The sequence below is a fragment of the Drosophila melanogaster genome, chromosome 3R (assembly GCF_000001215.4).
Source record: "Drosophila melanogaster chromosome 3R".
Taxonomy (NCBI): Eukaryota; Metazoa; Arthropoda; class Insecta; order Diptera; family Drosophilidae; genus Drosophila; species Drosophila melanogaster.
The window spans coordinates 3322133-3341194 of NT_033777.3; the positions used below are offsets into that span (position 1 = coordinate 3322133).

The following is a 19062-nucleotide window of genomic DNA, read 5'->3' on the forward strand; positions in this document are numbered from 1 at the left end:
ACGAACCGCCCCAACCTCTTCTAACGCCTTAAAGCCGCAAAACTGTCACGCCCACACTTTTAATTTCAATTTCTTTGTTACTTCGTCACTTTATTTAAATGCAATCAGATACTCGTTACTCAACTAGTCGGAGTGCTATGGATTATGGGCGTTAGAGTGGGAATGGCAAACAGTTTTTGTCATATCAAGAGAATTCCGCTAGATAACTAATAAAATGAAATAGAATGAAACCATTGTTTAACAGTGATGACAGTTTTGGACCGATTATGGGCGTTAGCGTGGACAACAAGATTTTGAAATTAACTTGCACGGCGTAGGGGTCCCTATAATCAACATGGTTAATCTAATCTAGACGTACAGATGGGCAGACAGATGGATACGGTTAGATCGACCCGACAAGTAATCCGGATCATGAATATATAAAATAAATGGTATCGGAAACCATCCAGCATCTAGTATACTCTTTAATATATTCTTACCAATATATTCGCCTTGTTTGGTATAGTTATAAGCTTTATTATTTAGGCACCATCTTAAAGTTTTAAGACTACAATAAAATTACTTCTCTTTTTTATAGAATTTATTTTAAATATGCGTTTGACCTATGAAATTTTATTGTTGTTGGAAAGGGTTTTTGTATATAAGAGTATGTTGAGAACTATTTACTAAGGCTGAAAATGCTTACTTCCGTATTTTATGTGCTATTCGCTATTGCGATTACGATTATATTAATTTCTTACGTATTTTTACTCTTAAAATGCAAGCAAAAAGCATTTGTGGTAATCGGACTATTATACCAAGAAAAAAAATATCAATGTTTTGATCAGGCCCCGGGGCCACACCCTTGGCCAATAATCGGAAATATAAATTTACTTGGACGATTTCAGTATAACCCCTTTTACGGTTTTGGCACATTGACCAAAAAATATGGCGACATTTATTCCCTATCTCTTGGGCACACTCGCTGCATAGTGGTAAATAACGTTGATTTAATAAAAGAAGTCTTAAACAAAAATGGAAAATACTTTGGCGGACGTCCGGATTTTTTTCGATATCACAAGCTCTTTGGCGGTGATCGAAACAACTGTAAGTTTATAAAATAAACTAAGATTTTAATTTATTTCTTTGGTAAAAAGCAAATATCTTGTCATTAAAACAATAAAAACATCGTATATCATTTGGCCAATAACAAAAATGGCGTAATACAAGAATGTAAACAAAATGATTATGATAATTTGTTTAAAATTTGTATTTCAAAGATTATTAAAAATTTTATTTTTAAAGGGGCCACTAGATCCATCCTCTTAAGGAATGTGGTCATAGGTAGGGTAGGGCAACCTGCGAACACAATTACACCGGTGTTTCGCTAGCAGCAAATTCTCGTGCATTTTCTCCTCTTCTAGAGCTGTCTTCTTCCGAAAATATTACTAGCTCCTATATTCTTTTGTTGCAGCACGTTCAATTATTGATCTTATTCATAAATTTTTGTAGCGAAAAGGTATATGTACAAGAAAGACCACCACACCTAACGCCATGAGCTAGAGTCGGATTCTAGTCGTGCACCCGCAAGAACTGGTTACCTTGCCTTCCATCAATTTATTTCGTTACACGTTTCATTATCTTAAACGATAAACTCTTCCTGGCGTAAGAAAAGTAAATTTTTTTTTAATATATTATCGATTTAAGTTTTATCTTGTTTAATTCGTTGAAAAGTATGTAACAGGCAGAAGGAAGCATTTCCGACCACATAAAGTATATACATTCTTGATCAGGATCAATATCCGTTATATTTTACTTAAACATGATGGGGTTAAACAGATTGCCAACTAGGAACTCCCCTAGTGTGTCAAATTCTGTTTGCGCAATATGTGCAGCAGAGATCACTACACCAGACTCGTACATAACTACATACCATAAATTTCACAGGAAATGCATCGGGAATCATTTAAAAAAAAAGTGAGAGCTGTCGATGTGCAAACTAGTCTGTAGACCACTTGTCGAACCAGCTGAAAGGATAGGATGAGAAACCGCTACGGTAGTCGGGGAACCTTCAACATCAGTTTGTGGGTCTAACACCAATAAGGCCAGTTCAAGCCCAATAAGTGCAAATACAATAACACTATTACCCAAGAATCATAGGCTTCTAGCAACGCTTTTAGAAAAGATTGCAGAGTTGATACAAAATTCTATTACCGAAAGCAGGAAGCGAGTAATGGCCAATCCTTCTGTAGTTGATAGTGCAAGTAAAGTGTCCGCTCATTAACCCAGTGCCAATGAGATGTATTATTCAACAACGCCAATTCCTGTTCCTTCGCCACGAAGTGCTACTTACGATTTGTTTGATAACCGGATAAAATAGTCCACATACTAAATGGGTGGAAAATAAAATATTCCGGAGTAGGGGTGTCAGTTGAAAATTTTATATACACGTTCGAGGCACTTACGAATCAGACTTTTAATGGAAATTTCAACTTTTAGGAATTTCAACTGTAGGAATATCAGTAGTGGGAAGGTGAGGTGGGGTCGGCATTAGAAAGTAAGAAGCTTATTATATAGAAGCTTTTTCTGTAGTATGTTAGAATTGCCGAATCGGAGGACACCGCTTCCAAGAATGCCTACTTAAAAGACGAGTTTTTTGTTTTTGGTTACGGGTGCGGTGCAGCAAACACCTTTAAACCAAGTTGCAGCAAGTGTTCAAAAACTGCAAGGCCTCGAAATCAATCCACAACGACCGAACTCGACGAACCAAATAAACCTCTCTATTCTCCGCTTAGCAAAATTTCTAATTTTAGGAATGTCAGTATTCCAAGTTTTAAAGGATCCCCAGAATCTCGTAGTTCTCGTTGTAAAAAATCGTTTGGAAAGATGTCAAAAAGTGTATTGGAGTACACCAGTTCTATTCCGACGGGACCTCGAGATCCCAAACAGTTCTTACCGATTCGTTCATTGGATCGCCTTGTTTATTGTTTGTTAGATTCAGTCGCGTCAATTACGTGTATTGGAGGAGATTTAGTAAAAGATGCAGTAGAATGCAGAAATTTCAAGTAGATAAGTGGAAATAATGTGACGGCAGATATTATATGATCTTCTTCCCGCTGACCTAACCAACCAATAGATGTGGCGGATCATCACAAATTATCTGAAGGTGACAAAGTTAAATGTGATCAATTGTTTTCCCTCATTTTGGCCTTAAGGATTGGACAAGACTAACCTAGTTCCTGACTCGATTGATTTGGGAATAGCGAAAAAGACATGACAGGATGTTGCGATTAGGGGTAATAGAAGAGTCTGAGCCAGGTAAAGTTAGAATTTGTCTTGACTGTCGCAAGGTCAATAGCTTTACGGAGAAGGATGAATATCCGTTCCCGCAAACAAATGGTATATTGAGTCGTTTACCAATAGAAGAGTATATATAAAGTCTGTATCTAAACGATGCATATTGGCAGGCCCTTATTGGCCCTTACAGTCCGTGCCTTTTGGCATCTCAAATTTTTTTTTTGCATGCGACGAGTACGCAATTTGGGCCACATTATCGGTGACGGTGGAATACGATTGCCATAATCACCGATTTTCCGTTACCGAAGAGTTTGAAAAGTTTGCGGAGTTCCATTGGAATGTGTGGATGGTACCGGAAATTCGTTTCGAATTTTCAAACTCTTTCTGCACCGATGACTGATTTAATGACAACAAAGCGGAAGTTTAGCTTAACAAAAGAGGCAATAGAAGAGTTCTGCGAACTCTTAGTAAAGCTCCTGTCTTGTGTAGTCCGGATTTCCGAAGTCTTTTGCGATACATTGCTACGCTAGTAAGCCAGGCGTAGGTGTGGTGCACTTGTCGGAAGAGGGTGATGAGCGCTCTATCGCATTTGTCTCAAAGAAACAAAACGAAATTATACCTTCACGGAGCAGGAATGTTTGGTCTACGTGGAAGGACTTCCTTTTGAAATTATAACCTATCATTCGTCGCTTAACTGGTTAATGTCTCATCATGACTTAAATTCACGACTAGCACGAGGGACGTTAGCGTTGCAAAGATTCAACTTTGAGATTGAACCTCGCAATGGTTCTTTAAATGTTGTTCTGGATACCTTGCCTTCTTCCAGTCTGACGAGTACACAAAACACGTAGAGAAAGTCAAGTGAAATACTGAAATTTTTCTGATATTAAAATGGAAGATGGTTTTTATATAGGAAAGCTGAGTACCTGACTGGAGAGCAAAGGCACGATGAATATGACTGAAAACTGTGGGTCCCCATTTTGCGTATTGTGGACTCCAAACAGGTGATCCGTGCTCGAGAATCGGACTGACTAACGAAATAAATAGGGTTTTAGTCAAGTAAGGATCATTAAATTCCTTAGACCACCTTTTTATAAAACCAAGCACACCCCTGGCCTTATTGACAATAGCGTAAATATGGTCAGAAAATTTTAGTTTAGGGTCCAGAAGAACACCAAGATCATCAACTCGTGTTAGAGTATAAGTCGTGCGTATTGGGTTGGCACGGCAAAAGGTCAAAACTTTTCACTTGGAGCCATTAAAGTCTAATACGTTATCACGGCACCATGTTTGAAATCGGTCTAGATCGGATTGCAAGTCCAAATGGCACGAAGTGTCCTTGTGCTGGGGGCATAATTAACATCGTCTGCGTCGTTAATGAATAAGGTAAAAAAGATGGTTCCCTTGTGAGACACCGGATGTGACTCGGAGAATACAAGATAGAGAATTTTTAAAGAGGACTTATGGTCCCTCCATTCAGATAGCTTGAAATCCAATTTAGGAGATCAACAGGGAAACCTAAAAGATCAAGTTTTCTTATTAGAAGATAATGATTACTGCTTTACTAAAATCCGTGTAGATGACATCTGTTTGAAGATTATTTTTGAAACCCTGTATTACGAAAGAAGTAAGCTCCAAGAGGTTAGTGGTTGTTGATATGCGTGACACGGTGATATGATTGAACATTTTCAAAAAGTTTTGGGATAGCCGACAATTTAGAGATTCCTCTGTAATTGCTTGCATCCAGTTTGCTACCTTTTTTATGAAGTGGAATCACAAAGGACTCCTTCCATATGTGCTAACGAAATTATAAAACTGTTTCGGATCCTGCGCAAACTGGAACTTACAACGGTTTAAATAATTTTTGTAGCACTGAGCATTAAGCACGGTAAAGCTTAACCGAGCGCTTAAATATTTAAAAAGGATGGACTGAGAACCGGTATTTTTAAATTTTATGTAGAGTCTGGACTTTACATTTCTTAGGTGTGTCAACTCTTTATTAAACCAAGGAGGTTTAGAGATTGACGGATAGTACATCGGAACACAAGAGTCAAAAAATGATTTAATTGCGGCATAAAGCATATTAATCGCATCCGCCATTATTTTGCAGGAGTAAAGATCGGACCAGTTAAAGCCAGCTAAAAAATTGTTTAGCCTCCAAAAATTTGCCTTCCGAAAACAGGGAATTCGCTCTGTTGACTTCTCTGAATTTACTTTTAATACCGTACCTACCTCGAAAGTAGGATGATATGGATCTTCAGGTTGAGTAAGATGTGCTACCCTGGACAGAAACACACTTTCAGGACTTGTTACAAAACATAGATCCAACAGTCGACCAAGAGACTTTGGAATATAATTAACTTGCGACAACGATAAGTCGAGCAAGCCGTCAATAAAATCATGTTGTGCTAAAGGGAGAAGGATATTCGATTGTTTTTCTGGGGACCACATTGTGCCAGGTATATTAAAATCACCTAGAACTACCAATTGGTCCCTGTCAGACAGTTTCTTCAAGATGGACAGGACAGCAGACATATGATTCTGATATTCTGGGAATTCAGAAGATGGCGGAATATACGAGCACGTAATATAAACTGATCTGTCGGAAAAAGACAGCTTTACGCATAAGAATTCCGAGTTACGGGAATCGTCAAAAAATAGCTCCTCCGACGCGAGGGTAGATCTAACCGCAAATAAGACTCCACCAACCCGTCTGCAGAAAGGGTCATACCTATATATAGTGTACATACCTGGGAAGACTTCGGAGTTAGTCTCCGTGAACACTATTATATGAGATGCAAATGAAAGACTATCACAATACAATTTGGTTAATTTGCTACGCAAGCCTCTAATTTTGATAGGAGATAGTAAGATTCGTTGTTAGTTTTTTGAAGAGTAAGAAGATGAAGAGGCGGATGGTTCAGTGGTCTGGCCACGTGAGGGAAGTTTAATTCCCACGGGCCCCTTTTTCCTATTTTTGATCTTAGCTTCGAACTCTTTTGCCACCATACTATCCGGTCAAAAATCACCCGAACATATGGTCGAAAACAGCTCGTTTGGGACAGTTATCTTGAAAGATTATATGTCCCTAGCGTAAGAGAAGTTAAATTTTTCCACTTTTATATTATCGGCTTTTGTTTTGTCTTGTATATAAGACAATACATCAGACGATGTTTGATCAGGGAAAGCCGAGAAACGAAAATTTGTTTCTTTAGTGGAACCACCGCGAGTGGGTTTGGCCAGTGCAGATTGCATTTCTAAAGTGCCAACTTGTGCCGGTAGTCCGGACTCAATGTTCCCTTGTGGTGGTAAACCAATCGAGACAGGTGGAATCACTGGTTGAGAAACCAGTGCAGAAAATTCGGAATTTTTAGCAATCTCAGGGTCGTCTCCCTCCACAGCGGATTGATCGGATTGCTCCGAATCTTTTTTAGCTGCCGATCTTAGCAACACACGCGGATTTTCTGCGATTGACAGCTGATCGGTTGTGGAGTCCTGTTGATCATTTGCTCGTGGTTGCGGGGCCTTAGGCAGCCTACCACCAGTGGCTTTTTGGTGCTTTGGAGATTCATCTAATAGCTTAAGGCCATAAAACTGTGAATCAAGCGCGGAAAGAAGATCATCGGCTCGACAAAAAGTATCTCTAGCTATGCCAAAACTGTTGATCAGTTCTTTCGAGCCACCTTTAGTTTGGCACATAAACGATTTCATCTCGTTCGCAACCACAAGGCAAGCATCACAACAGTAATTTAGATTTTTACCCTTTGCTAGGTCATCAGTTGTACGGCCATTAAAACCAGCGCACTTAGTATGCACCATTCTATCACATAGCCAACAAGTAATTTTTGGCTGCTCAGGGTTAATACCCTGGCAACAATTTTTATAAAAGCAGACAACATTTACGGTTTCCATGTTTATCTAAAATCAGATCACTGTGCACAAAAACACAAGATCAAAACTTTCAAGCGAGCTGTTAAGAAAAACCGCACGAGCGCATTCTGCACGCTGAGAAATTTAGATTTAGAGATAGAGAGATAGTGAGAGCGAAAAGGGCAGTTTAAGGGCAAGTTATCCAACTCCACAGTTTATAAACAAATTTCAATTCTCAATCTCGAGTTATCCAACCCATAAACATAGCACCCTTCCACAGTTTATAAACAAATTTCAATTCTCAATCTCGTCGGCATTTCCTTTGTCTTTGTTTTTGTCATTGCCTTTGCCAGCGCTTAGCTACCCGCTAAAGTAAATAACCCAAACTTAACGTAAACACAGCTTCCGCTTGGAGACCAAACCACGGCCAACTTATTACGCTTCAATCAAAAACTGCATCGATCAGCATAATTGAATTTCACAATGCAGTGGAATAATTTCAGCATAAAGCTTTTATCAAAAGTTCAGAAAGTGTCAAAGAAAAGCTTCTGGCCGAGGTTGATTGGATTAGGATTCAGAATTTGAAGATCAGTCTGATTCGGGAGGATTAAAAAAACGGTTTATAAATGTATAAATAGATAACAATAAGTGTCTTGTAATAAAGTGATAAGTTGAAAAGTTTAACAACAATAAAAATATTAAAAAATAAAAAATTATTTTTTTAAATAATTTATACCGCAAAAAGTTAATTTGCATGCAAAAAACAACACCAAACAGCACTGCGAACAACGCACATAAGGTAAACAAAACACAAAGACGAAAAATGCAAAATACTTTGTATATTTGTTTAAACTACTGCACAAATCACACAAGAATCACTCGCGAAGCGAACGGATCTTTAATAATTATGTTTAAAATATATGATAATTAAAGAAGATTATTAAAAACCACGGCTGGTTTGACAAACACAAAATAAAAATCGGGGCGCAAAAAAAAAACACGACCGTTCGCTTTGAAAGCTTGCTGATTTGTTTGCCTGGAAAAAAAAATTTAGGTTAGAATTAAAAAAAGGATAAAAGAAGCTTCCTTCTCCTTTACCTCAAAAATGAAAAAATATCAAAAGTGTCAAAGGGCGTGTCAGTTTTGGGCGGTTGTAGGGCGTTACAACCGGTCTTAGGGCGTTTGAGTGGGCGTGGCAAAATGGGTCAACAAACTTGCACTGCGTCTTTGTCTATAGAATCTGTATCCTGAATCTGAACTTTATAGTTCTTATAGTTCCGAAATCTCGACGTTCATACGGACAGACGGAAATGGCCAGATCGACTCGGCTATTAATCCCGATCAAGAATATATATGCCTCATAGGGCCGGAAACGCGTCTGCCTCTAACCTACTTTTCAAAGAATTATAATAATATTTATTATATAATAATAATAATATAATACAAAAAATTTACTTTTCTTACGATAGGAACAGCTTATCATTTAAGATAATGAAACATGTAACGAAATAGATTGATGGAAGGCGAGGGAACCAGTTCTTGTGGGTGCACGACTTAGAATCCGGCGCTAGCTCATGGCGTTTGGTGTGGTGGTCTTGCTTGTACAGATACCTTTTCGCTACAGACATTAATGAATAAGATCAATAATTGAGCGTGCAAGAGAATATAGAATATAGCTGGTATACAAATTCGGAGGAAGCACATTAATATACAGCTCTAGAAAAGAAAAAAATGCACGAGAATTTGGTGCCAGCGAAACACCGTAATTGTGTTCGCGGATTGCCAAACCTTACCTATGACCACACTCCTTAAGAGGATGGCTCTAGTGGCCCCTTGGTGCCCTATGTCCGGAGAAACATCAGCCGAATTCAGTATTTAAATTTTTAGAAATTCATTTTTGTATTCTGGTTGGTGACTAATAATTAATAACAATACTTATAATAATTAATAATAAGTACATAATACATTTAATACGTACATAAATAAATACAAACTAAATTAATTTAAGGAAATGTTTATGTAGAAATTTAAAAAAAAAATTATAAAAGCTATTCAAGTAAGTTATAGTAGTCTGTCTGTGGCTTTTCAAGTGAACATACGTGTTTTCATCGAGCTCAGTATAAAATCACTTGACTTTAATGAAGCAAATAGTTAATAACATAAAATAAATAAATAAATTGAAAGCGAAAGAGGCGCTATTGGTAATGTTAAATTGCTATACTATAAAATTTTTGGTGTGTGAAATAATAAAGTAAAACTAAAAAAAAAAAAAAATAGACAACGAACAAATCGATCGTTCTAAAATGAGCCAACTCGAATTGCGTGCTCAGCGGCAAAAATATCAAGACGAGCGCCGAATATATCTCTTCGAAGCGGAACAATGCGTACTTCACCGTCGTGTCAGAGTTACCGACCCATCGGTACCATACACCACCCCGAACCAGGAAGCTTTGCGATACAAAGTTGTGACATAAACATCAACGACGAGTCAGCCGCCGACATCCGCCCAAAAAGCTGACACCACATTCTTTTCGCTCAGACAGGGCAACGCATAAAATTCCATATACATACTTATAAACATACTCATACTTTCTGCTGTGTCAGATACTTTAATTCTAAGAACTTTAACATTGTAACACACACGTACATATTCACTGTTAGCTTATTTAAGACCAAGAATAAAGACGACGAGCAGTCGAGGCTGAGCAGCAAGCACTTGTGGACGTACCTACTATTTAATCCCACAACAAATATCTGATCAAATTCTCTGGAGACAGCCGAGGCTACATTCTGGATCATACAACTCCTCTCTCCTCTGTATTACAAAACCTCGCGAAGCACCCCGGAGGTAACTCCCGCGAGTTCCAAATCATCCACCCAATGACCTAACACCTGCAGAATGCCAACGATCGCGGTCTTGCTCACCAATGCTTATGGCTGCACGTAATGAACCAGAAAGCACTGAGAGCGTCTCTCTCAAGCTCTCCCCGTTCCAAACGGTGTCAAGCTCTTCAGCTACCAGCACAGCAATCACGATATCGACTGCAACTACACCTTTAGCAACAACAACTACAACAAGAACTGCAACAGCATCAACATCAACTCTATGCTCAATACCGACAGCTAAAAATAAATCGTGCCAACGCCTCCAATGACTCAAATTAAAATAGGTTTGCACTGTTGGATGACTGCGAAGTGCAGGAGCAGGAGCAGAAGAAGATAAAGCCGCCACCAATATATATACGTGAGAAAACCTCAAGTGCGCTGGTTAACAAAACTAGCTGCAATTATCAGAGAAAACAAGTTCCATGTTACACCTCTTACTAAGGGCAACATCCAAGAAACGAAAGTGCAGAGCCAGGATGAGTCTAGCCACCTATCAGTGACCAAGTACCTGGACGAAGCTGGGAAGAGTTACTATACCTACCAGTTGAAAAGTGCCAAAGGATTGCAGGTTGTCATTAAAGGAATAGAGTCATCAGTGACCTCATCCGAAATTATCGCGGCACTAAAGGAGAAGAACTTCAACGCCAAAACGGTGATCAACGTTCTCAACAGGAACAAAGAGCCGCAGCCACTCTTTAAAGTCGAACTGGATCCATCGAGTCAGAAAAACAAGAAAAATGAAGTACTTTCTATAGATAAGCTACACTGTTTACTGCACCGAATGATAGCCGTAGAAGAGCCACACAAGCGCAGGCAACCTGTGCAGTGCACCAACTGCCAAGAATATGGACACACCAAAGCGTACTGCACCCCAAAATCAATCTGCGTCGTTTGCAGCGATGCCCACAGTACTGTAAACTGTCCTAAGGATAAAAACGACTGGCGAATATGCATTGTTTACAAGGAACTCAAGAGTCGCCTAAACAAACGAGTGGATTCAGCTCGAGATCGTATCACACCAACAATTCACAAAGCAATGGAACCGACTACAACTAACATCCCTTCGTCTGCCAGCCACCTAACAATGCCAATTTCTTTCTTTGCAAGTGCACTAAAATCAGGGATCCAAGCACCAACAGCAGTCACCTCACCAAATAAACACAAATAAACACACAGAACATGCAACAGCAGCCAATTGGCGTTGAAGCGATCATGCTTTCGATGCAGCAAAGTATGAAAGACTTCATGACCTTCGTGCAAGAAACTATGCAAGAGCTTATGAGGAACCAAAACATCCTTATTCAACTGCTCGTTTCTTCTAAAACAGGATAATGACTCCCTTAATAATAGCTACCTGGAACGCTATTGGCGTTTTGCGGCACAAGCTAGAACCTGCTCAGTTCTTAGCCGACAGAAACATTGACGTTATGCTACTCTCAGAGACTCACCTTACGGAAAAGTACAACTTCCAAATACCAGGATATAAGTTTTACTATACTAATCACCCGGATGGCAAGGCCCATGGAGGCACTGGCATACTAATACGATTGCGAATTAAGCACCACCTTATTGGTAATTGGCTTACAATGTACCTCTATAAACCTCCAACGCCATAACGGTACTCTCACTCTGGCTGCTGTCTATTGCCCACCTCGCTTTTACAATCTCTGAGAAAAAATTCACAACACTTTTTGACTCGTTTCGTGAAAGGTTTTTTGCAGCTGGCTATTGGAATGCCAAGCACATGTAGCGAACCCTAAAGGAAAACAGCTGTACAACGCAATCATCAAACCGCTACACAAACTTAACTATGTTTCCCCGGAAGCGCCTACATACTGGCCAGCAGATCCCATGAAGCTTCCAGATTTTATTAACTTTCCCATCACAAAAAGAATATATCAATCAATGATTACAGCTGAGGCACTTCCAGAACTCTCATCTAATCACTGTCCGGTAATCTTTCATCTTCTGCACCAACTACAACACATCGAACGACCGTGTAGGCTTACAAGCAATAGGACCAACTGGGCGAGGTACGAAAAATATGTTTGTTCCCATACCGGCAAGAAAACTTATTTGAGTATGAGACAAAGCCGACTGCACCGGAACGACCAACCAGCCCAGCGTTAAATTTGTTAGGCCACACAGCACGAATCATTTCATAAAATGATACTTAGTTAGTTTAGAATAAGATTTGAAAACATATTGGTAGTCCCTTAAGTAAAAGGGAAGATTCAATAAATAAGCAAAACATGAATAAATAGATGCGAAGAGCACTAGTTGCTAAATATATTTTTTAAGAAGAAACAAATAATTTATTTAAAATTTCCCATATTTCAGTTTTTTCAGTGTAGTTTTTTCACTATATTTATACACTAAACAATAAAAAAAACTGTTAGAGAGTGGGTTGCGTTAATTCGGTTAGATATTAATTAATATATGATTTATGTTTACTTCCGCAATATCATTAAGGTCCAATAAATTTTTCACAATGTATTCATCAAAATCTTTCCTTTTTTAAATCATATGGAAACCAAAGTTCAAAAATAAATAAAAAAATGTCTTAAATTGGTTTACATTTGCTATTAAGCCTCCATGATTTTCCCCGGAGTATAATGGGAAAATAAAATTTGGTTTGCTATTAACTAGATTTCTCTTCGTAATATCTCTCAGTGTATTTCAAATTAAAATTTTTTTATGTAAATAAAACTGATTAAAATTTTTTATCCTCGGCGAAAGATCGATCTCCCGGCGCAGATGAGCTGAAATGAAAGCGTGTCATTTTCCACGAATACTTTGAAATTGTCCGAACACACAAAACTGAATTTTTCTAAATTGAACCCGAAAATTTAAACGCACACTCTCTGAAAATGTGTTCATCTTGGGAAAATAATTAGATTAGATAAGTTTAAATAATATAATAAAATATTAAATACTAAAAAAAATTGATTAAAAAAAAATTAAAAATACAAAAGAGATGTAAACTAAGTCTCCTCATCGGGTACACATTTTTATAAATTATTGAAAAACTTATAATATATAATATAATATAATATAATATATAATATATATATAATATAATTTCATTTCTCTCAGTGTAGAATTGCAGTTCGGTAATTTTTCCCGCCGATGCAGGGTTAGGTCAGACAGAGTTCATCAAGCATATATGTTTTGATTTTTATATGTTCACTTCAGCAGGAACTTCTCCTAGTTCATTCTTGTCACCTTACCCTGGTAATTATCTCCGCGCATGAAACAGACTATATCCAGAGACAGCACCGTTAACAGCAGAAGACATTGTAATTAGAGGAAGAGAACCGAATAAATAACATAAGATAAGATCGCAAAATAACTTTTGAATCCAAAAAAGGATAAAAATTTCATAAAGAAAAAATGGAAAAGTAAGTATGCCCCACCAACAAGAAGTGCTCATTCCGAGCATACATTGACAAATATCCAAAAGACTTAACAAAGTGGCATCGAAGCTATGATGCCACCCCTACAGAAAAGCATGAATGACTTCATGACGTTCCTTTCATGAGCAAGAGCTCATGAAAAACGAAAATAACCTGATACAACTTCTTGTATCTTCAAAATCCCCATAATGGCATCCCTACGGGTGTCTCTGTGGAACGCAAATGCCGTTTCACGGCATACACAAGAACTCACACAGTTCATTAACGAAAAAAACATCGACGTAATGCTACTATCAGAAACGCACGTCACAAATAAATACAATTTTCATATACCAGGATACTTGTTGTACACCACCAGTTAAACAATTTTGACAAAAACCACTTACAGTCTACGTCCATAGTCTTACAACTCAACCAGCGTGGTGGTTCCAATCTCTGAGGATCAATTCATTGAATTCTTTAACACACTAGGTGACAGATTCATCGAAACGGGTGACTATAACGCCAAGCACACCCATTGGGGATCTCGACTTGTGATGCCAAAGGGTAAGCAGTTGTGCAATTCGCTTATGAAACCGAAAAACAAGCTAGACTATACCCAGACAAGCTAGACTATATCCCATAAAAATTCCAGACCTGGTCGATTTTGCAATTACTAAAAAAGTACCCCGCAACATGGTCTCCGCCGAAGCACTAACATATTTAGCATCAGATCACTCACCTGTTTTTCTAAATAAATCGACCACACATAGTCGACCCACCCTAAAGACTCACAAATTTTAGAACAAACTGGCCAAGATATAAAAAGTATGATTGTTCACACATGGAACTGAAACCAGCACCATCTACTAAGGCGTATACAGACATGTCAACGGACACTCTTGAAAAAATTTTTTTTTCGGCTTCAAAGGCTTCGACCCCGCCAGTGAAACCAAACTACACCAGAACTAACCGAGAAATCGACCGGCAGTCCAATAGATCTGGTGATCTAGAAGGCACGTGCTCTATGCTCAATACCGACAGCTAAAAATAAATCGTGCCAACGCCTCCAATGACTCAAATTAAAATAGGTTTGCACTGTTGGATGACTGCGAAGTGCAGGAGCAGGAGCAGAAGAAGATAAAGCCGCCACCAATATATATACGTGAGAAAACCTCAAGTGCGCTGGTTAACAAAACTAGCTGCAATTATCAGAGAAAACAAGTTCCATGTTACACCTCTTACTAAGGGCAACATCCAAGAAACGAAAGTGCAGAGCCAGGATGAGTCTAGCCACCTATCAGTGACCAAGTACCTGGACGAAGCTGGGAAGAGTTACTATACCTACCAGTTGAAAAGTGCCAAAGGATTGCAGGTTGTCATTAAAGGAATAGAGTCATCAGTGACCTCATCCGAAATTATCGCGGCACTAAAGGAGAAGAACTTCAACGCCAAAACGGTGATCAACGTTCTCAACAGGAACAAAGAGCCGCAGCCACTCTTTAAAGTCGAACTGGATCCATCGAGTCAGAAAAACAAGAAAAATGAAGTACTTTCTATAGATAAGCTACACTGTTTACTGCACCGAATGATAGCCGTAGAAGAGCCACACAAGCGCAGGCAACCTGTGCAGTGCACCAACTGCCAAGAATATGGACACACCAAAGCGTACTGCACCCCAAAATCAATCTGCGTCGTTTGCAGCGATGCCCACAGTACTGTAAACTGTCCTAAGGATAAAAACGACTGGCGAATATGCATTGTTTACAAGGAACTCAAGAGTCGCCTAAACAAACGAGTGGATTCAGCTCGAGATCGTATCACACCAACAATTCACAAAGCAATGGAACCGACTACAACTAACATCCCTTCGTCTGCCAGCCACCTAACAATGCCAATTTCTTTCTTTGCAAGTGCACTAAAATCAGGGATCCAAGCACCAACAGCAGTCACCTCACCAAATAAACACAAATAAACACACAGAACATGCAACAGCAGCCAATTGGCGTTGAAGCGATCATGCTTTCGATGCAGCAAAGTATGAAAGACTTCATGACCTTCGTGCAAGAAACTATGCAAGAGCTTATGAGGAACCAAAACATCCTTATTCAACTGCTCGTTTCTTCTAAAACAGGATAATGACTCCCTTAATAATAGCTACCTGGAACGCTATTGGCGTTTTGCGGCACAAGCTAGAACCTGCTCAGTTCTTAGCCGACAGAAACATTGACGTTATGCTACTCTCAGAGACTCACCTTACGGAAAAGTACAACTTCCAAATACCAGGATATAAGTTTTACTATACTAATCACCCGGATGGCAAGGCCCATGGAGGCACTGGCATACTAATACGATTGCGAATTAAGCACCACCTTATTGGTAATTGGCTTACAATGTACCTCTATAAACCTCCAACGCCATAACGGTACTCTCACTCTGGCTGCTGTCTATTGCCCACCTCGCTTTTACAATCTCTGAGAAAAAATTCACAACACTTTTTGACTCGTTTCGTGAAAGGTTTTTTGCAGCTGGCTATTGGAATGCCAAGCACATGTAGCGAACCCTAAAGGAAAACAGCTGTACAACGCAATCATCAAACCGCTACACAAACTTAACTATGTTTCCCCGGAAGCGCCTACATACTGGCCAGCAGATCCCATGAAGCTTCCAGATTTTATTAACTTTCCCATCACAAAAAGAATATATCAATCAATGATTACAGCTGAGGCACTTCCAGAACTCTCATCTAATCACTGTCCGGTAATCTTTCATCTTCTGCACCAACTACAACACATCGAACGACCGTGTAGGCTTACAAGCAATAGGACCAACTGGGCGAGGTACGAAAAATATGTTTGTTCCCATACCGGCAAGAAAACTTATTTGAGTATGAGACAAAGCCGACTGCACCGGAACGACCAACCAGCCCAGCGTTAAATTTGTTAGGCCACACAGCACGAATCATTTCATAAAATGATACTTAGTTAGTTTAGAATAAGATTTGAAAACATATTGGTAGTCCCTTAAGTAAAAGGGAAGATTCAATAAATAAGCAAAACATGAATAAATAGATGCGAAGAGCACTAGTTGCTAAATATATTTTTTAAGAAGAAACAAATAATTTATTTAAAATTTCCCATATTTCAGTTTTTTCAGTGTAGTTTTTTCACTATATTTATACACTAAACAATAAAAAAAACTGTTAGAGAGTGGGTTGCGTTAATTCGGTTAGATATTAATTAATATATGATTTATGTTTACTTCCGCAATATCATTAAGGTCCAATAAATTTTTCACAATGTATTCATCAAAATCTTTCCTTTTTTAAATCATATGGAAACCAAAGTTCAAAAATAAATAAAAAAATGTCTTAAATTGGTTTACATTTGCTATTAAGCCTCCATGATTTTCCCCGGAGTATAATGGGAAAATAAAATTTGGTTTGCTATTAACTAGATTTCTCTTCGTAATATCTCTCAGTGTATTTCAAATTAAAATTTTTTTATGTAAATAAAACTGATTAAAATTTTTTATCCTCGGCGAAAGATCGATCTCCCGGCGCAGATGAGCTGAAATGAAAGCGTGTCATTTTCCACGAATACTTTGAAATTGTCCGAACACACAAAACTGAATTTTTCTAAATTGAACCCGAAAATTTAAACGCACACTCTCTGAAAATGTGTTCATCTTGGGAAAATAATTAGATTAGATAAGTTTAAATAATATAATAAAATATTAAATACTAAAAAAAATTGATTAAAAAAAAATTAAAAATACAAAAGAGATGTAAACTAAGTCTCCTCATCGGGTACACATTTTTATAAATTATTGAAAAACTTATAATATATAATATAATATAATATAATATATAATATATATATAATATAATTTCATTTCTCTCAGTGTAGAATTGCAGTTCGGTAATTTTTCCCGCCGATGCAGGGTTAGGTCAGACAGAGTTCATCAAGCATATATGTTTTGATTTTTATATGTTCACTTCAGCAGGAACTTCTCCTAGTTCATTCTTGTCACCTTACCCTGGTAATTATCTCCGCGCATGAAACAGACTATATCCAGAGACAGCACCGTTAACAGCAGAAGACATTGTAATTAGAGGAAGAGAACCGAATAAATAACATAAGATAAGATCGCAAAATAACTTTTGAATCCAAAAAAGGATAAAAATTTCATAAAGAAAAAATGGAAAAGTAAGTATGCCCCACCAACAAGAAGTGCTCATTCCGAGCATACATTGACAAATATCCAAAAGACTTAACAAAGTGGCATCGAAGCTATGATGCCACCCCTACAGAAAAGCATGAATGACTTCATGACGTTCCTTTCATGAGCAAGAGCTCATGAAAAACGAAAATAACCTGATACAACTTCTTGTATCTTCAAAATCCCCATAATGGCATCCCTACGGGTGTCTCTGTGGAACGCAAATGCCGTTTCACGGCATACACAAGAACTCACACAGTTCATTAACGAAAAAAACATCGACGTAATGCTACTATCAGAAACGCACGTCACAAATAAATACAATTTTCATATACCAGGATACTTGTTGTACACCACCAGTTAAACAATTTTGACAAAAACCACTTACAGTCTACGTCCATAGTCTTACAACTCAACCAGCGTGGTGGTTCCAATCTCTGAGGATCAATTCATTGAATACTTTAACACACTAGGTGACAGATTCATCGAAACGGGTGACTATAACGCCAAGCACACCCATTGGGGATCTCGACTTGTGATGCCAAAGGGTAAGCAGTTGTGCAATTCGCTTATGAAACCGAAAAACAAGCTAGACTATACCCAGACAAGCTAGACTATATCCCATAAAAATTCCAGACTTGGTCGATTTTGCAATTACTAAAAAAGTACCCCGCAACATGGTCTCCGCCGAAGCACTAACATATTTAGCATCAGATCACTCACCTGTTTTTCTAAATAAATCGACCACACATAGTCGACCCACCCTAAAGACTCACAAATTTTAGAACAAACTGGCCAAGATATAAAAAGTATGATTGTTCACACATGGAACTGAAACCAGCACCATCTACTAAGGCGTATACAGACATGTCAACGGACACTCTTGAAAAAATTCTTTTTTCGGCTTCAAAGGCTTCGACCCCGCCAGTGAAACCAAACTACACCAGAACTAACCGAGAAATCGACCGGCAGTCCAATAGATCTGGTGATCTAGAAGGCACGTGCCTAAAATAGCCACACGCAGGCCAATGCTCTTAAACAAGAGGAAGAAACTAACCAGCTTTTGTGGAGAACTCACAGAATCCTAAAATCTCCAATAGCTTCAATTATGCCACTGTCCCTCTGGCACCTGGTTTCGCAGTGATGAGGAAAGAGCCAGTGCTTCCGCTGACCATTTACAAAATGTACTTCGACCAAAACCCGCTACCAACTCATTTATTCTCCCTCCTTTAATATAAGCAATAATGCCTGATAACATTTTCAAAAAGGTTTGGGATAGCCGACAATTTAAAGATTCCTCTGTAATTGCTCGCATCCAGTTTGCTACCTTTTTTATGAAGAGGAATCACAAAGAGCTCATATATATGAGCTATATATTCCATATATATCATATATGGAAATATGAGGGAATTGT

At 38.4% G+C, this 19062-nt stretch overlaps 1 protein-coding gene across 1 annotated transcript in view; it reads left to right on the top strand.

Moving 5' to 3' along the window:
* Positions 1–677: 677 nt before the first annotated feature.
* The window catches only part of spok (spookier), a gene marked incomplete at its 5' end in the record, with an annotated part of 31677 nt that continues 13292 nt past the window's right edge, over positions 678–19062 (top strand). The window contains one exon of the mRNA NM_001110990.3: positions 678–1086. Coding sequence (NP_001104460.2) covers positions 678–1086 — 409 coding nt within the window. The remainder of the gene's footprint in view (positions 1087–19062) is intronic.